General features: G+C 60.6%; 1 protein-coding gene across 18 annotated transcripts in view; it reads right to left on the bottom strand.

Annotated features, from left to right (window-relative positions):
• FNBP1 (formin binding protein 1) overlaps nt 1–25608 on the bottom strand; it is a 121888-nt gene that overhangs the window by 61555 nt on the left and 34725 nt on the right. For all 18 annotated transcript variants that reach the window (XM_070057987.2, XM_070057982.2, XM_089321304.1 and 15 more), the window contains exon 2: nt 15175–15290. In XM_070057987.2, the coding sequence (XP_069914088.1) occupies nt 15175–15290 (116 nt within the window). The remainder of the gene's footprint in view (nt 1–15174; nt 15291–25608) is intronic.

Genomic DNA, 25608 nt, shown 5'->3' on the forward strand with positions numbered 1-25608 from the left:
TTGGGGTGCCGGATTCTGTCCCGGTTGCCCCTCTTCCAGGCCAGCTCTCTGCTGTGGCCAGGGAGTGCAGTGGAGGATGGCCCAAGTGCTTGGGCCCTGCACCCCATGGGAGACCAGGAGAAGCACCTGGCTCCTGCCTTCGGATAAGCGTGATGCGCCAGCTGCGGTGGCCATTGGAGGGTGAACCAACGGCAAAGGAAGACCTTTTTCTCTGTCTCTCTCACTGTCCACTCTGCTTGTCAAAAAGAAAAAAAAAAAAGGAAAGAAAAGGCAGAAGTAATAAAGACCAGAACAGTCCAGGTGAGGAACGAAAGGGGGCCACACGCTAGTGGACACAGAATCGAGATTCACTCCAAGCCCAAGAGAGCAGCACGCCCGGGACAGGGGCCCCAGAGAAGCCTCGGTGCCCCGTGGGACACACTATCACATGGTTTTACATGGTAAACATTCTTCTGTTAACTGTTATTTACAAATCCACATCCCACATAAAAATTCTTTCAAAACGGTTACGTGAAAGCAGTTCATTAGCCGTCATAAAAATCATTTTCATTTCACGTGGAGTTGAAGGGAGCCTGGCTTGGACAGAGCCTGGTGAAGCCAGGGCTCCCTCTGGCCCCCCGGGACCGCAGGGACCTGTGGTGGTAGCGCGGGGGGAGGGGGGCCGGGGGGGCAGGAGCGCTGATGAATAATTCACTCCATAAACACCAGCAGGAGCCCCCGGCCAAGGAGGCCGGTGAGTGCGGCCCCAGGACGTCTCTCCAGAAGCGCCACAGGCAGATCAGCTCTGCCCGTGTGGGGAGAGTCTAACATGGAGCAGGCAGGTGCGCTGTGGAAAACATCGTTTTATAAAGATTCACCTAATCCCGTTCTCCCATTAATGCTAAATTGTTTTTTATTTATCTTGGATTTATCTGAAAGACAGAGACCGTCCATCTGCTGGTTCAGCGCCCTGATGCTCACCACGGTCAGGGTTGGGCCAGGCCCAGAGGCAGGAGCCCGGAACGCCATCCAGGCGTCCCACACGGGTCCTATACGGGATGCGGGCGTCCCACACGGGTCCTATACGGGATGCGGGCGTCCCACACGGGTCCTATACGGGATGCGGGCGTCCCACACGGGTCCTATACGGGATGCGGGCGTCCCACACGGGTCCTATACGGGATGCGGGCGTCCCACACGGGTCCTATACGGGATGCGGGCGTCCCACACGGGTCCTATATGGGATGCGGGCGTCCCACACGGGTCCTATACGGGATGTGGGCGTCCCTCACGGGTCCTATACGGGATGCGGGCGTCCCACACGGGTCCTATACGGGATGCGGGCGTCCCACACGGGTCCTATACGGGATGCGGGCGTCCCACACGGGTTCTATACGGGATGCGGGCGTCCCACACAGGTCCTATATGGGATGCGGGTATCCCACACGGGTTCTATACGGGATGTGGGCGTCCCACACGGGTCCTATACGGGATGCGGGCGTCCCTCACAGGTCGTATACGGGATGCGTGTGTCCCTCACAGGTTGTATATGGGATATGAGCGTCCCACATGGGTCCTATATGGATGCGGGCATCCCACACGGGTCCTATACGGGATGCAGGTGGCCCACACAGTGGCTTGACTGCTGTTCCAACCATCTGCCCCCGAAAACATCATCTCTACAAGGGTGGGGTCTTTCGGGAACCCCCAGCTCGCCCAAGGACAGGGAAGATGGCTCCTCCAGTGCAACGCTGGGCTGGATGGTGGCTTTGACAACCACACGGAGACCTTTCAACAGGACACACCGGCCCGGCTCCGGCCCCTCCGAACCACCAGCTCCAGGGCGGGGCCAGGAATGTTTCGGCTTTTTCCCCTTGTTTCATTTTCTTAAAAAGCTCACCACGAAGGAGGCAGAATGAAGCTCAAACCAGAAAACTTGGCTTTCTCGGCACCAAAAGGTGAAAAACAAAAGGCAGGGACACTTCAAAAACAGCCCCGGCCACTCGGGCAGAGCCACAGGGACAGCGACCCGTCCCCGGCCACCCACTCGGGCAGAGCCACAGGGACAGGGACCGGCCCTGGCCACTCACTCAGGCAGAGCGACAGGGACAGGGACCGGCCCTGGCCACTCACTCGGGCAGAGCCACAGGGACAGGGACCCGTCCCCGGCCACCCACTCGGGCAGAGCCACAGGGACAGGGACCCGTCCCCGGCCACCCACTCGGGCAGAGCCACAGGGACAGGGACCCGTCCCCGGCCACCCACTCGGGCAGAGCCACAGGGACAGGGACCCGTCCCCGGCCACCCACTCGGGCAGAGCCACAGGGACAGCGACCCGTCCCCGGCCACCCACTCGGGCAGAGCCACAGGGACAGCGACCCGTCCCCGGCCACCCACTCGGGCAGAGCCACAGGGACAGGGACCCGTCCCCGGCCACCCACTCGGGCAGAGCCACAGGGACAGCGACCCGTCCCCGGCCACCCACTCGGGCAGAGCCACAGGGACAGCGACCCGTCCCCGGCCACCCACTCGGGCAGAGCCACAGGGACAGCGACCCGTCCCCGGCCACCCACTCGGGCAGAGCCACAGGGACAGCGACCCGTCCCCGGCCACCCACTCGGGCAGAGCCACAGGGACAGCGACCCGTCCCCGGCCACCCACTCGGGCAGAGCCACAGGGACAGGGACCCGTCCCCGGCCACCCACTCGGGCAGAGCCACAGGGACAGGGACCGGCCCTGGCCACCCACTCGGGCAGAGCGACAGGGACAGCGACCCGTCCCCGGCCACCCACTCGGGCAGAGCCACAGGGACAGCGACCCGTCCCCGGCCACCCACTCAGGCAGAGCGACAGGGACAGGGACCCGTCCCCGGCCACTCGGGCAGAGCCACAGGGACAGCGACCCGTCCCCGGCCACCCACTCGGGCAGAGCCACAGGGACAGCGACCCGTCCCCGGCCACCCACTCGGGCAGAGCCACAGGGACAGGGACCCGTCCCCGGCCACCCACTCGGGCAGAGCGACAGGGACAGGGACCCGTCCCCGGCCACCCACTCGGGCAGAGCGACAGGGACAGGGACCCGTCCCCGGCCACCCACTCGGGCAGAGCCACAGGGACAGGGACCCGTCCCCGGCCACCTACTCGGGCAGAGCCACAGGGACAGGGACCCGTCCCCGGCCACCCACTCGGGCAGAGCCACAGGGACAGGGACCCGTCCCCGGCCACCCACTCGGGCAGAGCCACAGGGACAGGGACCCGTCCCTGGCCACCCACGCGGGCAGAGCCACAGGGACAGGGACCCGTCCCCGGCCACCCACTCAGGCAGAGCGACAGGGACAGGGACAGGGACCCGTCCCTGGCCACCCACGCGGGCAGAGCCACAGGGACAGGGACCCATCCCCGGCCACCCACTCGGGCAGAGCCACAGGGACAGGGACCCGTCCCTGGCCACCCACTCGGGCAGAGCCACAGGGACAGGGACCCGTCCCCGGCCACCCACTCGGGCAGAGCCACAGGGACAGGGACTGGCCCTGGCCACTCACTCAGGCAGAGCGACAGGGACAGGGACAGGGACCAGTCCCCGGCTGGAAGCCGGCACCACCCACTGATCACAGAAAGAGAAATAACTGATTCAGACAGAGGGGAAGACAGGCAGGAAGCCCAGGAATCTGGTTAGGATCAGGGGCTCAGCAGGTGCACCTCCACTTCCCAGACTGAGTGCCTGTGGCAGGCCCTGCAAACCTAGGGTCCCCCAGGACTAGGACAGCTCTCTGCCCAGTGGAGACCCCCAGGACAGAGCCCTGAGCACCAGAGCCAGTTTCAAAGCCAGCTCCAAACCCCACCCCCCGACCTCAGCTTTCAGCAGCCTGCGTGGAACACACAGCCCCCAAGCCCCCCACCCCCCAGCACCAGGTGAGGAGGGAGGGAGGCCGGGCAGGGAGCAGGCACCTGAGTGCCCAGAGAACAGGTGCTGAAATGACGGGACACTGAGTCGGTCTGGGCCTGGGCCCATCATGTGCTTTATGACCGTCGTTACTCATGGTTTAGATGATGCAGCGTCAGCACTCTGCCCAGATCATCCACCCGGGCAAGGACCAGGATGCCGCCCCAGGCACCGGGAGTCAGACATAAACCTTCCCCAAGCTGCCCAGGTTACAGAGGAGCAGGATGGAAAGATGTCAGGTCACACAGAAGGAAGGGAAGGAGCAGAGAGAATGACGGAAAAAGCTGACCTGTGAGAACGTCACAGGGAAAAATAAGTGCACCATGTCGGGCCAGGGCTGTGGCGTGTGGGGTAAACACTGCCTACAGCGCCGGCATCCCACGTGAGCACCGGCATCCCATGTGAGCGCCGGCATCCCACGTGAGTGCCTGTTCGAGTCCTGGCAGCTCCACTTCCAATCCAGCTCCCTGCTAACAGCCTGGGAAAACAATGGAAGACGGCCCAAGTGCTTGGGCCCCTGTACCCACGTGGGAGACCCGGGAAAAGCTCCAGGCTCCTGGCTTTGGATTGGCTCAGCTCCAGCTCTTGTGGCCATTTGGGGAGTGACCCAGTAGGTAGAAGCTTGCTTGCTCGCTCTCTCTCTCTCTGCCTGTAACTTTCAAATAAATAAATCTTTTAACAAAAAATGCAAATATCAAAACCTTCCAGGGGCCAGCGCTGGGGCACAGCGGGAAAAGCTGCCCCCTGCAGTGCCAGCAACCGATATGGGCAATGGTTCGAGTCCTGGCTGCTCCACTTCTGATCCAGCTCCCGGCTAATGGCCTGGGGAAGCAGCAGAAGATGGCCCAAGTGTTTGGGCCCCTGAACCCACGTGGGAGACCAGGATGGAGCTCCTGGCTTCAGCCTGGCCCAGCTCTGTCCATTGCAGCCATCTGGGGAGTGAACAAGTGGATGGAAGGCCTCTTTGTCTCTTCCTCTCTCTCTGTAACTCTACCTCTCAAATAAATAAATAAACCTTTAAAAACCATTCCAGAAAATTTTCCACTGCAGACAAACTCAATAATAACACAAGCAAGGCTCCCAAGAGCACAGGGCGAGGGCACAGAATGGGAAGAGAAGGGAGAGGCACAGCCAAGTCAAGGAAATGAACTCAGGACGCAACACTGAGGCGGAGAACAAATAAATAACCAGGCTGAGTAGCTCATTCATTAAAGGAAAACAGCAGCAATGACCCAGCATGAAAACAAAGACCACAATCAGCGGAGGCGGGGGGGGGGGGGGGGGGGGACGGGACATAAAGGACAGGAGACGTGAGGTGGGCCTGTACGGCCGCGTCTGAGTGCACAGACGTGAGGTGGGCCTGTACGGCCGTGTCTGAGTGTACAGACGTGAGGTGGGCCTGTACGGCCGTGTCTGAGTGTACAGACGTGAGGTGGGCCTGTACGGCCGTGTCTGAGAGCACAGACGTGAGGTGGGCCTGTACGGCCGTGTCTGAGAGCACAGACGTGAGGTGGGCCTGTACGGCCGTGTCTGAGTGTACAGACGTGAGGTGGGCCTGTACGGCCGTGTCTGAGAGCACAGATGTGAGGTGGGCCTGTACAGCCGTGTCTGAGTGTACAGACGTGAGGTGGGCCTGTACGGCCGTGTCTGAATGTACAGACGTGAGGTGGGCCTGTACGGCCGTGTCTCAGTGTACAGACGTGAGGTGGGCCTGAACGGCCGTGTCTGAATGTACAGACGTGAGGTGGGCCTGTACGGCCGTGTCTCAGTGTACAGACGTGAGGTGGGCCTGCACGGCCGCGTCTGAGTGCACAGACGTGAGGTGGGCCTGCACGGCCGCGTCTGAGTGCACAGACGTGAGGTGGGCCTGTACGGCCGTGTCTGAGTGTACAGACGTGAGGTGGGCCTGTACGGCCGTGTCTGAGTGTACAGACGTGAGGTGGGCCTGTACGGCCGTGTCTCAGTGTACAGACGTGAGGTGGGCCTGTACGGCCGCGTCTGAGTGTAGAGACGTGAGGTGGGCCTGTACGGCCGTGTCTGAGTGTACAGACGTGAGGTGGGCCTGCGCGGCCGTGTCTGAGTGTACAGACGTGAGGTGGGCCTGTACGGCCGCGTCTGAGTGTACAGACGTGAGGTGGGCCTGTACGGCCGTGTCTGAGTGTAGAGATGTGAGGTGGGCCTGCACGGCCGTGTCTGAGTGTACAGACGTGAGGTGGGCCTGTACGGCCGTGTCTGAGTGTAGAGACGTGAGGTGGGCCTGTACGGCCGTGTCTGAGTGTACAGACGTGAGGTGGGCCTGTGCGGCCGTGTCTGAGTGTAGAGATGTGAGGTGGGCCTGCACGGCCGTGTCTGAGTGTAGAGATGTGAGGTGGGCCTGCACGGCCGTGTCTGAGTGTAGAGATGTGAGGTGGACCTGTACGGCCGTGTCTGAATGTACAGACGTGAGGTGGGCCTGTACAGCCGTGTCTGAGTGCACAGCCGAGCAGTAGAGGAGACATGGCAGGGGCGGGGCGTGAGTCCGATGGTTAGGACGCCTGTGGAACACCTGCACTGTATAGCACGCCTGCCTCCTGCTCTTGCCCCCGCGCCTGCCGACGCTCGCCCGGGGAGGTGGCGGTGACGGCTCGAGTGCCGGCTCCCTGCCGCCTGCGTGCAAGGCCTGGGCTGAGTTTCCAGCTGCAGCTTTCAGTCCTGGCCCAGCTACAGCTGGGAAGTGAGTGGGTGGACAGGAGGCACTCGCTCTCGCCCTCTATATCCCTCAAAAAGAAATGCGGCTCTGTGAACACCTGACAACAGTTCTCCCTAAGCAAAGCACAAACTCTAGTTCTAAACAGGTCATAGGACAATGGTGAGAGGGCCCACCAGCGAGGCCCGGCCCCGAGAAGCCATCACGCTGTGGGCGGCACAGAGGTTCCGCACGTCTGTCCTCAGAAGCCACAAAGACGCCGTCGAAGACAAAAAAAAAATCTGCTGGTCCCAGAGCCTAGGGTGGCGCCGTGTGAGAGGAAATCATCCTGATACAGGGCACGTGGTTCCAGGGCAGGGGTCATCCAGAAGGCCCCGGCCAGGGAGAGGCCGGGCGAGGAAGGGCGTGGAGGCGGGACCCGCCCGGAGAGGCAGAGGTGAGGTGAGGCAGGCGAACGCGGGGCTCGGGTCACAGAAGCAACCCACCCCGCTCGAGGCACCAGCAAAGGTGTTGATGTCCCCTCCAGGTGTCCACCCACGGAGCTCGGTCAGGACTGCGACACAGAAGTGACCGCGTCCTGTAAGGGCTTCATAATTGCTGGGTAAGTCTCCCGAGTTTAATGAAGTTCAGGATTCCTGCAGCTCATCCTAATGTCTTCAACACACTGAATACTTTGCACAGAGGCCAGCGCTGTGGCTTAGTGAGCTGGGCTCTCACCTCAGGGCTGGCACCCTGTTCTGGTCCCGGCTGCTCCTCTTGCAGTCCAGCTCTCTGCTGTGGCCCGGGAGGGCAGTGGAAGATGGCCCGAGTGCTTGGGCCCTGCACCCCATGGGAGACCTGGAAGGAGCTCCTGGCTCCTGGCTTTGGCTCAGCCCAGCTCTGGCCGTTGTGGCCATCTGGGGAGTGAACCATCAGATGAAAGACCTCTTTGTCTCTCCCTCTCTCTGTCTGTAACTCTGCTTCTAAATAAATAAATAATTAAATAAAGTATTTTTAGAAAAAGCCCTCTGTGTACACAGGACATGAGATACACGATGTATTTGAGGAAATGGCTTCTACCTCGACGCTGCATGGGCGCTCGGCACACAGGGTAAGATGCCGGCCGAGACGCGAGTACACGGGTCCCGGCTCCAGCGCCAGACTCCAGCTTCCTGCTGACGCAGACCCTGGGAGGCAGTGGTGGTGGCCGCAGGCACTGAATTCCTGCCGGGCACACGGGAGAGTGGATGCAGTTCCTCCAGCCGCTGCAGGCATGTGAGGAATGAACCAGAGATGCTGGCTCGCTCGCGCTCTCTCTGCAAGTAAGAATTTTTACCAAGTGAGTAAATCCAATGAGCTCCTAGGACAGTACGGATGGCTCCAAGGACAAGGAACCCCCGATGGACCAATGTTTATGCATCAAATTGGCGTTGGGGACACAGGCCACGGGGAGAGTGAGTTAGGCAGGCTCCTTGGAGCTGGGCTGACACCGACCCGGCAGTGCCGGCGGGGTCGGAAGGCCTGCACTGAGGAACCGGACCTCCTGACAGGCCCTGCCCGCGGGCCGCGGTCTACCTCGTCTTGATCCTAGCTTTGCTCCTGTTGCAAACAAACAACTGGAAGCAATCAGGATTCCATCAGGGAGAGGGGAGGCTGTGAAGCTGTAAAAGCCGCCGCTGCTGGGAGGCAAGGAAGAAAACACACGCTCATTTGCCTGCGTAAGACCTCGGGTCACCGGACACCGGAAGCCTGGCTGTCCCGGGCTGGGGGGCGGGGAGATGTGCATTGCCTGCAGGGCTTCGCCGTATGAACCCACTGTGCAGCCAGGACAAATATCTGCTTTTTATCAAATGAACACTGCTAAAGGCAATCAGCAATGGATTCTCCTATACAGGTCCACATGCATGGCTGTGGCCATTTTATTTACAAAACCAAGCAGCCCACGGATTTCGCCCCAGGGTCACTTTGCCAAGCCCTGACCCCCAGAGGCCCAAGTCCCATTTATCATTCCTGCATCTGGAAGAAGCCACATTTTCTCTCCTCTACTGCAGGGGAGGGAGGTGCTTAAAGACAGGAGTCTTTCCCCCAGAAAGACACTGACTCAACGTCACCCTTCTCTCTCTCTGCCTCCCAAATGAATAAACAAAGATTAAAAACAAGGGGTAGGCAGTGTGGCCTGGCAGGTCAATCTGCCACTTGGGATACCCGCACCCCGTATCAGAGCTGGGGCTCACTGAGAGTCCCAGCAGCTCTGTTTCCAATCCGGCTTTCGCTAGTGCACCTGGGAAGGCAGTGGGTGACAGCTGAAGCACCTGGGTCCCCGTACTCCTGTGGGAGACCCGGAGGGCGTTTCCAGCTCTCAGCTTCAGCCTGGCTCGGCTCTGGCTGTTGAGGGCATTTGTGGAGTGAACCAGGGAATGAGAGGTATCTCCCTCCCTCTCTGCCTTTCAAATAAACAAACAAATCCATCTTTTAAAAACAAGAGGTAGTCAGAGGTTAAGGCTCTGATTAAGGCTGAGGCACCTGCGGGGCTAGGCGTTGTGGGCAGTGGATCAAGCCGCTGGCATCTGCCATCGGAGTGGCTTTTGATCAAGATTCCTGGGAGGCAGCAGATGATGGCGCAAGCGCTCGGGGGCCCTGTCACTCAGGAGAGCTGGCTGGAGTTCCTGGCTCCTGGCGTGGGCCTGGTGCAGCTGTGGCTGTTGTTGGCATCTGGGGAGTGAACTGCAGGACAGAAGATCTCTTTCTCTCTCTCCCTCTCTCTCTCTCCCCCTCTGACTTTCAAGTAGATGAAAAAAATAAACCTAAAAAAAAAAAAAAAAAAAAAAGGCCCTGCAGAACTGCCTGGCTCCCTTGCTCTCTCCGGCTCCAGGGTTCAAGTCCCGCGCCGCTCCAGTGCCAGCTTCCCGCCCATGCACACCGTGGGAGGGGGCAGCCGACGGTCCGAGCCGCTGGGCCCCTGCACCCACATGCTTGACCTGGACTGAGGTCCTGCTCCTGCTTCAGCCTGGCCCAGCCTGGCCATGGTGGGCACCTGGGGACTGAGCGAGGTGGGAGTGCTGTCTGCTTCCTGCAAAGGGTGCGCGCACTCCCTGAAGCGTCAGTGAGCTGACTCAGCAATTCCACACGCTCCGCGTGTTAAACACGATCAGGTCACACACTGCACACGTGCCGTTTCTGTCCATTAAAAACAAGAAGTGACGGAAACTGGAGACTGCCAGAGTTTTCAGGGATGCGAGGAAGCTGCGAGGCGCAGCAGGGGAGGGGCACGGAGCAGGGGCCTGAAGGGGGAGGGGCTGCCACACGGGAGCTGCGGGAGGCCCTGGGGACGCAGCACGCCTGACCTGCACAGGAGGCAGGGACCTGTGCACGGCTCCAGCAGAGACCAGGGCGCAGGGAGCCGGGTCCGTGGGTTTTCCGGACACTCACTGGGGTGCGGGGTCCGTGCAGGATGCAGGCAGCCGCTGCTCAGTTTCGAACAGACGGAAGCTGTGACCCTGCGGCTGTGCAGAAAACTCGCAGACGATGGGGACCAGGACAGAACAAGGGACGCCAACGGCGACTCGCGGTCGGTGGTAGCGCTGGGAGTGACAGGAAGGAGTCGGCTCCAGGACAAATCTGGACAGTGGAGTAGCCAAGGTTCCAACGGCGTAGACAAGGGGGTGATCAGGAGGGTGAGAGAGAGCGCGCGCACAGGGAGCCAAGGGCGGCTGCAGGCTCTGTGACGCCAGCCAGGGCGGCTGCGGCGGTAGAGGTGCAGGTGTTTGGGTCGGGGGCGTGGGGAGTCTGGTCTTGGGCCACACCTCAGATGGGGAGGGACAGCTGAGCTCCGGGAGAAGGTACGGAAGAAGGGTGCTGGGGGAGGAGCCAGCCAGGAGGGACCCTAATGGGGCTTCAACGACCAAGGCTGGGCCAGGCCAAAGCCAAGAGCTTCATCCAGGTCTCCCACGTGGGTGCCGGGGTCCAAGCACTTGGGCCCTCCTCTTCTGTTTTCCCACGTGCATTAGGAGCTAGATCAGAAGTGGAGCAGAGGGCAGTGCTGTGACATAGTGGGTGGGACCCCTGCCTGCAGCGCCATCCCATATGGGTGCCAGTTCGAGCCCCGGCTGCTCCACTTTCAATCCAGCTCTCTGCTAATGCACCCGGGAAAGCAGAGGAAGATGGCCCAAGTCCTTGGGCCCCTGCACCCATGTGGGAGACCTGGAGGAAGCTCCTGGCTCCGTATTGACCTAGCTCTGGCTGTTGCAGCCATCTGGGGAGTGGGCCACCAGATGGCAGACCTCTCTCTCTGCCTCTCTGTAACTCTGCCTTTCAAATAATAAATGAATGAATCCTTAAAAAAAAAGTGGAGCAGCGGAGACTTGAACTGGCACCAACATGGGAGGCTGGATTCGCAGGCGGTAGCTCTACCTGCTACGCCACAGTGTCGGCCCCAGATGTATTCTTTACTTTTCTTTTTAAATTTATTTATTCGAAAGGTGGAGTTCCAGAGAGAGGGAAAGACAGAGAGAGAGGGAGAGAGGGAGGGAGAGAGAGAGACAGAGATTTTCCATCCCCTGGGTCACTCCCCAAATGGCTGCAACCGTCAGGGCTGGGCCAGGCTGGAGCCGTGAGAAAGGAGCCAGGAGCTTTGTCCTGGTCCCCCATGCTGGTGCAGGGGCCCAGGGACATGGGCCATCCTCCACTGCCCTCCTGGGCCACAGCAGGGAGCGGGATCAGAAGCGGAGCAGCTGGGACTTGACCCGGCGCCCATATGGGATGCTGGTGTTGTAGGCGGCGGCTTTACTCACTGCGCCATAACGCCGGCCCCAGCAAACGCTGACATCAAAGTCACGGGGGAAGGGGCTTCCCCAGAGAGTGGGGCCACGGCAGCTGGGCTGCGAATGAAGCTGAGGAACGGGAGCCTCACAGGGCAGGGGCCGGGGGAGGGCTGCTGGGCACGGGGCCGGGGGAGGGCTGCTGGACACGGGGCTGGGGGAGGGCTGCTGGACACGGGGCCGGGGGAGGGCTGCTGGACACGGGGCTGGGGGAGGAGAGCTGCTGGACACGGGGCTGGGGGAGGGCTGCTGGACACGGGGCTGGGGGAGGGCTGCCGGACACGGGGCCGGGGGAGGGCTGCTGGACACGGGGCTGGGGGAGGAGAGCTGCTGGACACGGGGCTGGGGGAGGGCTGCTGGACACGGGGCTGGGGGAGGGCTGCCGGACACGGGGCCGGGGGAGGGCTGCTGGACACGGGGCCGGGGGAGGGCTGCTGGACATGGGGCCGGGGGAGGGCTGCTGGACACGGGGCTGGGGGAGGAGAGCTGCTGGACACGGGGCTGGGGGAGGGCTGCTGGACACGGGGCTGGGGGAGGGCTGCCGGACACGGGGCCGGGGGAGGGCTGCTGGACACGGGGCCGGGGGAGGGCTGCTGGACATGGGGCCGGGGGAGGGCTGCTGGACACGGGGCTGGGGGAGGGCTGCCGGACACGGGGCCAGGGGGAGGAGAGCTGCTGGACATGGGGCTGGGGGAGGGCTGCTGGACACAGGGCTGGGGGAGAAATGCCGGACACGGGGCTGGGGGAGGGCTGCTGGACACGGGGCTGGGGGAGAAATGCCGGACACGGGGCTGGGGGGAGGGCTGCTGGACACGGGGCTGGGGGGAGGGCTGCTGGACACGGGGCTGGGGGAGGAGAGCTGCTGGACACGGGGCCGGGGGGGAGGGCTGCTGGACACGGGGCTGGGGGAGGAGAGCTGCTGGACACGGGGCTGGGGGAGGGCTGCTGGACACGGGGCTGGGGGAGGGCTGCTGGACACGGGGCTGGGGGAGAAATGCCGGACACGGGGCTGGGGGAGAAATGCCGGACACGGGGCTAGGGGGAGGGCTGCTGGACACGGGGCTGGGGGAGGGCTGCTGGACACGGGGCTGGGGGAGGAGAGCTGCTGGACATGGGGCTGGGGGAGGGCTGCTGGACACAGGGCTGGGGGAGAAATGCCGGACACGGGGCTGGGGGGAGGGCTGCTGGACACGGGGCTGGGGGGAGGGCTGCTGGACACGGGGCTGGGGGAGGAGAGCTGCTGGACACGGGGCCGGGGGGGAGGGCTGCTGGACACGGGGCTGGGGGAGGAGAGCTGCTGGACACGGGGCTGGGGGAGGGCTGCTGGACACGGGGCTGGGGGAGGGCTGCTGGACACGGGGCTGGGGGAGAAATGCCGGACACGGGGCTGGGGGAGAAATGCCGGACACGGGGCTAGGGGGAGGGCTGCTGGACACGGGGCTGGGGGAGGGCTGCTGGACACGGGGCTGGGGGAGGAGAGCTGCTGGACACGGGGCCGGGGGAGGGCTGCTGGACACGGGGCTGGGGGAGGGCTGCTGGACACGGGGCCGGGGGAGGAGAGCTGCCGGACACGGGGCTGGGGGAGGAGAGCTGCTGGACACGGGGCTGGGGGAGAACTGCCGGACACGGGGCCAGGGGGAGCTGCTGGACACGGGGCCGGGGGAGGGCTGCTGGACACGGGGCCGGGGGAGGGCTGGGGGAGGAGAACTGCCGGACACGGGGCTGGGGGAGGAGAACTGCCGGACACGGGGCCAGGGGGAGCTGCTGGACACGGGGCCGGGGGAGGGCTGCTGGACACGGGGCCGGGGGAGGGCTGCTGGACACGGGGCTGGGGGAGGGCTGCTGGACACAGGGCTGGAGGAGGAGAACTGCCAGACACGGGGCTGGGGGAGGGATGCTGGACACGGGGCTGGGGGAGGAGAACTGCTGGACACGGGGCTGGGGGAGGAGAGCTGCCGGACACGGGGCTGGGGGAGGAGAGCTGCTGGACATGGGGCTGGGGGAGGGCTGCTGGACACAGGGCTGGAGGAGGAGAACTGCCAGACACGGGGCTGGGGGAGGGCTGCCGGACACGGGGCTGGGGGAGGAGAACTGCTGGACACGGGGAACAGGAGAGAGCTGCTGGACACGGGGCTGGGGAGGGCTGCTGGACATGGGGCTGGGGGGGAGCTGCTGGACACGGGGCCGGGGGAGGGCTGCTGGACATGGGGCCGGGGGGGAGCTGCCGGACACAGGGCTGGGGGGAGCTGCTGGACACGGGGCTGGGGAGGGCTGCTGGACATGGGGCTGGGGGGGAGCTGCCGGACACAGGGCCGGGGGAGTGCTGCTGGACACGGGGCTGGGGGAGCTGCCGGGCTTCCTCATCTGCAAGCTTCTCCCATGACCCAAGTCCTCGGGGCTGGGCGGGGCGGCGGCCAGGTGCACTGGCCTTGCCAGCGCAGCGACGCAGACCCCTGGAAGAGCTGACTTCTCCACGTCTCCCCGGGCTCCGGAAGCAGAACTGACGCTGGAGCGAGGCAGCAGGGGGAGGCAGGAGTGAGGGATTCGTTTGTCTGTGCTGACACAAGGGAAGCCACCACGACCAAAACAAATCCAGCCCCAAGGGGAGGGGGAGGGCCGCCGCAAGTCCTCCTTTCGCCCGCGGGGATGTGACCTATTTCCACTCGACGACAGCACTGTATGACTCAGCGTGGACTGGGGCAGAGCACACCCGCTCTGGGTTCTGACAGCCTCCGGGTGAGGCGGCTGAGCGCACCTGACGCCGGGGATACAACGTTTCCACCAGGGCCAGGCTTCGCTCTCAGCTACTCAGCCGGCGCTGCCGAGGGAACCGCATCAGCAACCTGCTAAGAGCCAGGTTCCTTCCACACAGACCTCGCCTCTCACAGAGGCTCGGCGATCAACACCAAGTGCTTCCACTCCGCACAGCACGCACCGGCCGAGTCGACCACGCGATGAGAACGCCTTCAAGATTTCCCATGCCACGTCTGGGTCTATCAATCATTTTAAATATCTTTACACACACGCGCACACAATCCTTGGATAATTCCATCACAAAAGAGTGAGGGTGGCCCCAAGGACCTCTAAATACAGCTCCGCGGACCTCTCACACGCTGCTCGGGGGACTGTGCATTAGCGCAAGCACCTGGGGAAGCGGCTCCAGCCCGGCTCCCGGAGCCACGCAGAGGTGCAGCCCGAGACCCCGCGATCCACGCCTCGGAGCGCACGGAGCCATGTGTTTAGACAGGCCCGAATGCTTCCCGAAGCGCTATCCCTTCTATTCCAAGTCACCCAGGGACAACAGGACGGCCGAGCCTAGGGTCACTGGCAACCAAAATGCCAGGAAGACTAAAGCAATTCACCACCACCTGCTACAACGAGAAGGAGGAACCAAAGGTGCCCAAAACATCAGCTGCAAGCCCCACGCGGGGGTGACTCAGAGGGCCCCCGAGGCCGGTCACCGTGGGTCAGGTGGCTGTGCCCGAGTGCACCTGGGCACCTGGGGTCTGCACACGGCCCTGCTCCAAGACTCGGCAGAGAAAACCGAGCCCTCTCCCCACCAACAAAGACAGAAGCAAGACACGAACAGAGCCGAAAGCAACGGCTTGGTCTGCGTTTTAACTCCTCCATGGAACTGAACTTCCTGCATTAAACACAATCACGGCTGTTGAGACGGCGCTTCGGAAAAAGGGCAGGATCCAGGGCGGTGCCGGGGGCTCGGCTGGGAGAATCACCCGCTCCGCAGCCGAGCTCCTCCCCACACCCACTCACCTGAGCTGCTTTGCATAGCTGAGCTCGATCTCCGTCCTCTCCTTCACGAATTTGATGTATTTCTCGAGAACGTCGATTCCCCACTGCGTGTGCTTCTCTAGGTTGTCAAACTGATCCTGTTTCAAAAAGCAAACACAGAGGGGTTCACGGTCTCTCTCTGGGACGAGCACAGCGCCGGCGGACAGCACTCAACAAGCAGCGTGGCTGTGTCCCACGAGAGCTCAGTGCCAGGGGTTGAAGGGTTCCAAATCAACCGGACCACGTTCAGTTTGGAAACTGCTGGAGTGCTGACCTCTGACCCGTGCATGCGTGTCTCCCAGTCCTCTGAGAAACATGGGTTTTGGATGTAACTAACGTCCCAGTGCGGAGGGAGATGCCTTTCCCAGATGTCAACAGGTGAAACACACGCACGTGCACATCGAGCTCACACACGTGGACACGAGCTCTCACACATGGACACATGTGCTCACACACGTGGACGCATGAGCTCACACACGAGCTCACACGTGGACACGAGCTCACACACGTGCACACATGAGCTCACACACGTGCACACATGAGCTCACACATGTGGACACGTGCTCACACACGTGGACACGAGCTCACACACGTGCACATGAGCTCGGCCACACTCTCAGTGCCTCCTTGCCAATGCGCCTGGGAAAGCAGAGGAGGCTGGCCCAGTGCTCGGGCCCTGCACTCCGGATGGAGCTCCCGGCTCCCGGCTGTGGCCTGGCTCCGCCCTGGCCGCTGCGGCATTTGGGGAGTAAACCAGCAGCTAGAAGCTCTCTCTCCCCTTCTGCCTTTCAAATAAGTAAAATAAATCTTAAAAAATAATCTTGGGGCCGGCGCTGTGGTGTAGCGGGTAAAGTCACTGCCTGCGGCGCCGGCATCCCATATGGGCACCAGTTCGAGTCCCGGCTGCTCCACTTCTGACCCAGCTCTCTGCTGTGGCCTGGGAAAGCAGTAGAAGATGGCCCAGGTCCTTGGGCCCTGCACACACACGGGAGACCCGGAAGCTCCTGGCTTCAGATGGGCCCAGCTCCAGCCACCGCGGCCTTTTGGCGAGTTAACCAGTGCATGGGAGACTCCTCTCTCTCTCTGCCTCTCTGTAACTCTGCATTTCAAATACATACATAAATCTTTTTTTTTAATCCTGCTTTCTCCACGTGAATGAAGTAGCTCAGGAGGACGGTGCTCAGACACACGTGAGGCTCGCACAGAGAGCCAGGAAGTGCCTGCCGCGGGGGAGCCGACGGGAACAGCAATGCAGCCCGGCCGCCACCCCGAGAACCAGGGCCGCGGGGTCCTGCCCAGAAAGGAAGCACGGCGGCAGCCAGAGGAGCACGGAGCGCAGATCCACAGGGAGAGCTCCAAGGGGGCCGAGGGGGAGGCTGGCCACCTCCGGGGAGGCCCCAGGACAGGGCTGGCGGCGACTTCTCCCAGGCCGAGTCATTTGCCTACGGGATGCAGACAGAACCTTTGCCTAAGTTCACAAACCAGTCTCGGGGCGCATGCAAAGCGGGACAGTGCCACGTCAAACGTGACCACGCAAGGCGGCCAGTGGTCCCCTCCCACGGCTGGCAGCGCGCTGCGAGCTCAGCGCCACGCTTCAGCCTGGTGTCTGCAAAGATCCACCACGCCGGCCGCCTGCTTCCTTTTTTAAAAAACCACTTTATTGGGGGGTGACTGACATAAGAAAGCTGTACATATTTAAAGTCCACACCCCGGTGAGTTTGCAGTACACACCCGTGAAACCACCACCACCGTCTACCCCAGAAACACACCCTCCACGTCCCAGAGTTCCCCGTCCTTTTATTTACGTGTTATTTGTGGGAAGATCTACCCTTGGGGCCGGCGTCCCCTGTGAGCGCAGGTGCAGATCCCGGCTGCTCCACTTCCAATCCCATCTCCTGCTAATGCACCTGGGAAAGCAGTGGAAGATGGCCCAAGGGCTGGGATCCCTGCACCCACGTGGGAGACCCAGAAGAAGCTCCTGGCTCCTGGCTTCAGCCTGGCTCAGCTCTGGCCGCTGCAGCCATTTGGGAATGAACCAGCAGATGGAAGACCTCTCCCACTCCGCCTTTCAAATAAAAATAAAAGAAATCCATGTTCAAAAGAAGAGGAAGATCCACGCTTTCCAGGAACTTTCTAAGGACACACATAGTGTCAGGAACTGCAGGCCCTGCGGCTGGCTGTGGCTGTAATTTGGCCGTGGTGCTGTTAGTCCATTTCCCACTTGTCGAAGGCGTAAATTTCCCACAGACTCGTGCATTGCGCTTGGGTGAGAGGAGACACAGGCACGCGGCACACAAATTTGAGAGGCTCCCTCCTCACCCCCAGCCTCACGACCCTGGCCAGCCCCGAACAATCCCAGGAGGTAAGGCCTTACTTCACCAAGATGACTCGAGAGGGGCCGGCTCGGTGGCACAGAGGGTTAAATAAATAAATACACTTGTCAAATAAATAAATCTTTTTATTTAAAAGTGCTTCTTTGGGCCCGGCATTGTGGAGCAGTGGGTTAAGCCGCTGCCTGCAGCGCTGGCATCCCATATGGGCGGCAGTTGGAGTCCTGGCTGCTCCACTTCCAATCCAGCTCCCTGCTAATGGCCTGGGGATGCAGTGGAAGATGGCCCAAGCACTTGGGCCCCTGCACCAGCATGGGAGACCCGGAGGAGGCCCCTGGCTTCAGCGTGCTGGGCCCTCTGGCGAGTGAACCAGCACAGGGAAGAGGCCTCTCCCTATCTCTGTAGCTCTGCGTTTCAAAAAAAAAAAAGAGAGAGAGAGAGAGAGAGAGAGCTTTTGATACTAAAATAAAAATAAAACAAGCACACCAACAAAATCCATCTGCACTCACGCTGAGTCCACCTTAGCCACCACTGGGCACAAGCCAACAATATGCTTTCCGTGGAGTGATCCGCACCAGGCCACGCTGCAAGCTGCAGCACAGCTCTCACTAAAAGCGCAGGCGCCGCCGATAAGCCGGAGGCAATAAAAGCCCCTCCTGGGGCAGCCACACCAGCGCCCTGTGAGGGAGAGGGCGGCCTCGGTACGTGCCCGGCAAAGGCTTCCGTGCAGCCGCCACACCCTGTGTCCTATCACAGGACCCGCAGCAGCGAGGAGAAATTCAAAACAGATGAGAAACTCATCAACCCACTTACATTCTTGACGAAAATGTGGAAAACTTAATGGGAAGAAATTCCAAACCTTCTGAAGGCTCCTTTGTGGGCAAATATTCTAAACGGTCCTTTCACAAAACAGCCTTTGCTACTTCAAGGAGGGAGCCCTGGTCAAAAGCGCGCCCCCTCCTGCTCCAGGCCCCCAGGGAGCAATGGTCCTCAAGACCCCTGGGGTCTCTGAAGAGCCTGGAGGACCGCACAGGGCTCGGGGTCCAGAGTTGCATCTGCTCACATGGACTCGATCAGGAGGTAAAACCCCCGCTTCTGACATTCATTAATGTCTTTAAGAGGACAGCGCTGGGGCCAGCCTTGTGGTCCAGTGGGTTCAGCCTCTGCTTGCGACGCCATTATCCCATATCAGAATGTGGTTCGAGCCCCGGCTGCTCCACTTCCCATCCAGCTCCCTGCTAAAGCACCTGGGAAGGCAGTGGACGACGGCTTAAGTGCTCGGGCCCCTGCCCACCCATGTGGGAGACCCTGGTGGAGCTCCTGGCTCTGGTTTTGGCCTGCCCCAGCCGCGGCCATTGTGGCCATTTGGGAAGTGAACCAGCAAGGATCAGCAGAGAAGATCTCTTCCTCTTTTGCTCTGTCACTCTGCTTTTCAGATAAATAATATAAACCAGAAATGAGCAAATGAATAAATAAAAAGACAATAGGATAGCCATCGTTTGTTGATGTAAATGGCTTTTTAAAAAAATTTTAGAACTGTACTTTCCAAAACAAAACAAAAAAATTCTTGGGAAGAGTGGCACTGTTTTACATTTTTGCAAATCTCTTAAATGTCTGGCTTAATGGAAGACAGCTGGGTTCTCACGGAGGCTTCTGCAACCAATCCCCTGCCGTTCCTCACTTGGGTTAAACCACATGAAAAAATGCAGCGTCACACAGATACGGCTGGACGACACACGAGTGGTCCAGCGCTCTTCCCAGGTCCCATGCTGCTTCCCGTGGACGGCACACCAGAACCGGACACACAGTTGCTTCTCAGAGGCCGATTGCAATGGCCATCTGCTGCTGCTCTCCCAGGCCCACTCGCAGGGAGCTGGACCGGAAGTGGGCGGCCAGGGGGCCGGCGTCCCCTGTGAGTGCCAGTTCGAGTCCCGGCTGAGGAATACAGGCACCACGCACCAGCGGGGTCTGGAGCCCGGGCCCTGACTCGTGCCATGGGGCCGCTGTCCTGCCCACCCACACCCTCGAAGGCGGCTCTGTCTCCGGGGAACCTCCAGGGGCTGGGGGACCACACGCTCAGAATCCCTGCTGTAGACACAGACTCTCAAGCTTCTGAAAGCCGTGCGCTTCCAAGGAGTCAGAAAGTCGGGCGAGAAACAGCCTGGGGGACACAGCACACAGCCTGAGCGCACCCTGCACACCCACGCTCTCAGCGCCGCACCTGCTCGCTCCTTCCTCTCCCTGGGTGCTTTTAGGAGTCTCCCCAAGCCCCTCTCCTGACCTCACACTGCTGCTTGGGCTGGGTCAGGGGCGTTCAGCTACGAGGTGTTCAGCCAAAAAAGCTGCAAAGACCCCCGAGGAGGGGGCAGCTGGGTCCAGGGCGGGCAGCGTCCTGCGGTGCAAGGAGGCCCAGGTCCACATGGTGCCACAAAGAAATCCCTTTATACGCTGGAGACTGAACCCGGCAAGGCCGAGCCCATGACCCTGGCCCGGCTCAGCACACCGTCGCAGCGCGCTCACAGAATCAGGAAGTTCCCACGGCCTTGAGTGTCATGCTGCTTCCCGGGGACTCTGGGAAGTCTGCTACAATCACACCCCCTGCCCCAAATCACGCACGGGGCCTGCACGCCGTCCACTCTGCCGTGAGGAGACTTCCACAAGGACGTCTGTGCCAGCTTCTAACTCAGGGCTTCCTGGAACGGGAAAGTGTGCTGAACTGACAGTGATTCCAAATCCCCCGCACAGGCCCATCTGGAGACCGAGTGGCTGAAGGGACCTCTGTGTGAGTGGCAGACTCGGTCCTGAGGCCTCGCCCCGCCCTGCCCGCCCCGCGGGTCCCTCCCTGTGAAGGGGTTACGCCCTCTGACCCTGGAGCCAGTGCCGTGATGCTGCACAGACGTGGAGGTGAGCACGCTCAGATTTTTTAATATTAATATATATATATATATAGAGAGAGAGAGAGAGCGCGCGCGCGATACAGAGACCTTCCATCTGCTGTTCACTCCTCAGATGGCTACACTGGCTGCAGCTGGGCCACTCTGAAGCCAGGAATTCTACCGGGTCTCCCACACGGGTGCAGGGGCCCAAGGACTTGGGCCATCGTCTACTGCTTTCCCAGGCCACAGCAGAGAGCTGGGTCAGAAGTGGAGCAGCCGGGACTCGAACCGGCACCCATATGAGATGCCGGCATCCCAGCTGTCAGCCCCAGCACTGGCTGTCGAGAGGTCTGACACCAGCAGATGGAAAAGATCTGGTCCTCTCTACCCTTCAAATACAATGAAACAAAATTGTGAAATGTTGAAATGCCTAGTGCAGCAAGAACCGCGATGTGAGTGCCGCCGCAGGGCAGGGCTGGGGAGCCCAGCGACGTAACAGACTTAGGAGGGAGAGCACACCCAAGGAAAGGCACTCGGGGTTAACTCAGCATCTCTCCACGGCGCAACCCTGCACCCTGCCACCACCGCGGGCACAGGCGGGGGCTCACCTGCTGCCAGCAACCGTAGTCTGAGTCTGTTGTGAAAACAGAAACACTAGGGAGTCAGTCCCCGGCCGGGCGGAGGCCACGAGAAGGGAACCAGCACGGCACATGCAGGGTTAGAAAGGCAAAGCAGACAGAGAAGCTCTGCCGTGGACGAGGCGGTGACACAGGGCCGTGGGCAGATGCCGAGGATGAAAAACCGCACTTTTGTTTTTATGACAATAATGACATTGTGCAAAAGGGCAGCAGGGAGGCCGAGGCTGGGGGGGGGGCATAGAGGGGCAGCCGCCGGGCGGGGAGTGCAGGGCTGCGTCCCGGTGCGGAGAAAGCTCCGGCGGCTGCCGAGCGAGCGGGGCGGGGCGGCGCTCTGCCGTGCCTTCCTGTGAGAACCGGAGGGCAGCTGCTGCCTGTGTCACTGCTCTCTCTACACCGTGGCCACTTTCGGTTCCTCTCTCTGCTCCTCTGGCTTCAGTAAAAGCATCAGAGGCAGACACGTGGAGCTGCCTCCCGACCCAGGTGAGAGAGATCCCACGGCACACAGCGGGAGGCAGCGGACGATGGCCCAGCGTCTGGGCCCCTGCACCCACGGCGGAGACCTGGATGGAGCCCCTGGCTCCTGGCCCAGCCTGGCCCAGCCCTGGCTGCTGTGGCCAACTGGAGAATGAACCAGCAGATGGAAGCTCTCTCTCTCTGTGTCATTCTCGCTCACTCGCTCTCTCTCTTTCCTTCCCTTCATGTATCTCTGTGCCTTCAAATAAATAAATGACTTCAAGTGTATTTTAAAAAGATGCCCAACAATGGCCTGTGCTGCGGCTCACTAGGCTAATCCTCCGCCTGCGGCGCCGGCACCCGGATTCTGTCCCGGTTGCCCCTCTTCCAGGCCAGCTCTCTGCTGTGGCCCAGGAGTGCAGTGGAGGATGGCCCAAGTGCTTGGGCCCTGCACCCACATGGGAGACCAGGAGGAAGCACCTGGCTCCTGGCTTTGGATTGGTGCAGTGCACCGGCTGTAACAGCCATTTGGGGGGTGAACCAATGGAAGGAAGACCTTTCTCTCTGTCTCTCCCTCTGCCTGTTGTCTCAGCCTCTCAAAAAGATAAAACAAACAAACAAACAAAAACAACTTCACTAAAAAAAAAAAATCTGTCTCAAGGCTGGCACTGTGGTACAGTGCATTAAGCCACTGCCTGCAGTGCCCGCATCCCATACGGGTGCCAATTCAAGTCCCGGCTGCTCCACTTCTGATCCAGCTCCCGCTAATGCACTTGGGAAAGCAGGAGAAGATGGCCAAGTGCTGGGCCCCTGCACCCACGTGGGAGACCTGGAGGAAGCTCCTGGCTCCTGGCTTCAGATGTTGCAATCATCTGGGGAGTGAACCAGCAGATGGACGATCTCTCTCTCTCCCTCTGTCACTATGGCTCATAAATAAATAAATCTTTTTTATATTTAAAATCGGTCTCAGAACTCACCCCTTACTAACCTGTAGCCGTGGGAGTTGAGCGGACTCTAAGGAAAGCCCCACGGCAGAGTGTCCTGCACGGGGCAGACAATGCTCCGCCTCCCAGCAAGGGAAACAGGACGGGCTTGGCCGGGGTGACCGGGAGACGCTCGTCCTTCCAGCGTCTGGCTTCCACCCGGAAATGGAATCTACTTGTTCATTTCCTGGCTGCCATGCAGACGCCGGACAACAGAGGCGTGCCCTGGGAGCCGGTCCCTCCTGACCCTGCTCGGCCAGCCGCACACAGGTCCCGCCAGCTGCTGTCCCCTGCCTGAAGCCTCTTAAACCCCCCACACCACCCTCTGCCAGGGAGCCCATCTCTCCTCCAGGAAACAAGTTCAAGGCCAACCCAGGAAGAGGAAGACACGCGCCCTGAACCCCAGGAGGAACCGTACGGCAGCAGAAGAGCCCAGGGCACCAGTGCAGCTCGTCATGGGAAGGGCAGGACACATCTTTAAAGCCCTGACTTATTTCTAAACTCTAAATATTTCCAGGTTTCGGGGAGAGAAGGGGTACTGGCTGCAAACTATTTTTTTTTTAAATATCACAGGAAAAACAAATCCAAGGCCCTGGCATCTGTAACTCAGTTACCATTTAAAAAATTCCTTTTTTTTGCACCACAAGGCTTACAATTCAGTCACTCACTTTGGTTTAAGAAGGTTCAACACACAAATGTGCCATCCTGTGCCGTGAGAAGGGACCCCAGTTCCCCACACCCCTGCCCCTACTGGGCACCTGGCCCGAGGCTCACAGCACAGGGCAACCTGGGCCAATCACAGCCTCCCTGGGTGGGGCCGGCACCGCGGCTCACTAGGCTAATCCTCTGCCTGCGGCACCGGCACCCAGGATTCTAGTCCTGGTTGGGGCACCGGATTCTGTCCTGGTTGTGCCTCTTCAGTCCAGCTCTCTGCTGTGGCCCGGGAGGGCAGTGGAGGATGGCCCAAGTGCTTGGGCCCTGCACCCCATGGGAGACCAGGAGGAAGCACCTGGCTCCTGGCTTCGGATCGGCACATCGCTGGCCGTAGCGGCCATTTGGGAGGTGAACCAATGGAAGGAAGACCTCTCTCTGTCTCTCCCTCTCTAACTCTGCCTGTCAAAAAAAAAAAAAAAAAAAAAAAAAAAAGGCCTCCCTCGGTGGGCACCGGGTGGAGCCGCTGGGGGCCCGCATCCCATGTGGAGAGCCCGGGTTCCAGTCCTGGCTCTGCTTCAGACTCCAGCTCCGTGCTAACCTGCACCCGGGAGGCAGCAGGTGATCGCAAGTCCTTAGGTCCCCGCCACCCACATGGGAGGCCTGGCTTGAACTCCTGGCTCCTGCCTTCAGCTGCCCAGCCTGGCTGTTGCAGGCATTTAGGGAGTGAACCAGCGGATGGAAGATCTCTCTCTCTGTTGGCCTTTCAAACAGAATGTAAATGGATTAAAACCAAAACCTCCGTGGGAGCAGGTGCTGGAGCTGAGAAGTGAAACTGCTGAGCACGTGGGCACCAGCCTGCAGGGAGGAGCAGAGTGAGCACAAGACAGCACCACCCCAGGGGGCAGACAGAGAAATAAATCCTTAAAAAATAACGCAGAGTGGAGCGAGGGGCAGGCAGCCAGGGTTCCCCAGGACAGGGGGCTTGGAAGGATGCGTGTTTGCCAACTCATACACACGACACCATTGAAAAAATTATTTATTTAGTTGAAAGTCAGAGTTACAGAGAGAGGGAGAGACAGAGAGAGAGAGAGAGAGAGAGAGACCTTCTATCCACTGGTTCACTCCACCGATGGCCACAACAGTGGGCGCGGGGCCAGGCCAAAGCCAGGAACCAGGAGCTTCATCTGGGCCTCCCACGTGGGTGGCAGGGGCCAGAACACTCGGACCACCTTCCGCTGCTTTCCCAGGTTATTAGCAGCGAGGTGGACCGGAAGTGGAGCAGCTGCGACTCAAGCTGGTGCCCACGTGGGATGCTGGCGCTGCAGGCAGCAGCTTTACCCGCTACGCCACAGCGCTGGCCACACAACCACCTTTTTTTCCCAAGATTTATTTGTGATGTACAGCCTGTGTTTATAAATTATTTAATGAGACTTACAGATATAACATATAGTTCTGAAAAGAGTTTTTACTACAAGAATCCTAAAATCCCATTATAGATGAGAAACCTAAATTTAAAACAAGATTTATTTAAAAGACAGAGCAATACAGAGAGGGAGGGAGAGGGAGAGACAGAGAGAGGGACAGAGAGAGGGAGAGAGAGATTGCACCTGTTGGCTCACTCCCCAAACGGCCTCAACAGCCAGGGCTGCGCTGGCCTGAACGAAGCCAGGAGCCAGGAGCTCCATCCAGGCCTCCGGGTGGGTGCAGGGCCCAAGCTCGTGGGCCATCTGCCGCCGCTCTCCCAGGCCATCAGCAGCGAGCTGGGTTGGCAGGGGAGCAGCCGGGACGCGACTCGATACGGGCTGTCAGCGTGGCAAGGGGTGGCCTCGCCTGCTGTGCTGATCCCCGCTCCAAGACCTTGTTACCCGGGCTGTTCGCATTGTACAGCGGAATTTCTGTCAGCTCTGAGTCCTAACACAGAGGGTGGCTTGGCACTGGAATCCTCAGGAAAGGAACAGCAATGGAGAAGCGACTTCCCGGGAGGGAGCGACCAGGATCACGGGCGGGACTTGAGGCGATTCACGGAGGGCAGTCCTGGGCCAGGGCCCCTACGGTGAACTCCGCACAGAGCCCTGTCCCTTCATGGCCAACCCATAATAAGAGGCAGGTGATTAGCCAGGAGGGCCCTGCCCTCGTGGGCGGGATTAATGCCCTTATTACAGAGGCTTCAAAGAGCTGCTCTTGCCCTCCATCCCCGGTGCCACCTGAGGACGGCTCGACGTCACCGGGGCGACGGGGGGAGACCAGGGCTTTGCCAGCCCCCACGCCTGCTGGCACCTTGATCGTCAATCTCCTGTTTTCAGAGCCGTGAGAAACACAGTTTTGTTGTGGATAGAGTACCCAGTGCCAGTCATTCTGATGGACAAACCAGAACAAACGGAGGAAGACACTAGGCGCATGGACTGCCAGGCCGTTCTCTGTGCAGTTACTCACAGATTCAATGCATTTCCAAGTTAAACCCCCCAACAAGGGGCCTGTGCTG

Source organism: Oryctolagus cuniculus, chromosome 1, assembly GCF_051225735.1.
Source record: "Oryctolagus cuniculus isolate XC-2025 breed Fujian yellow rabbit chromosome 1, ASM5122573v1, whole genome shotgun sequence".
NCBI lineage: Eukaryota > Metazoa > Chordata > Mammalia > Lagomorpha > Leporidae > Oryctolagus > Oryctolagus cuniculus.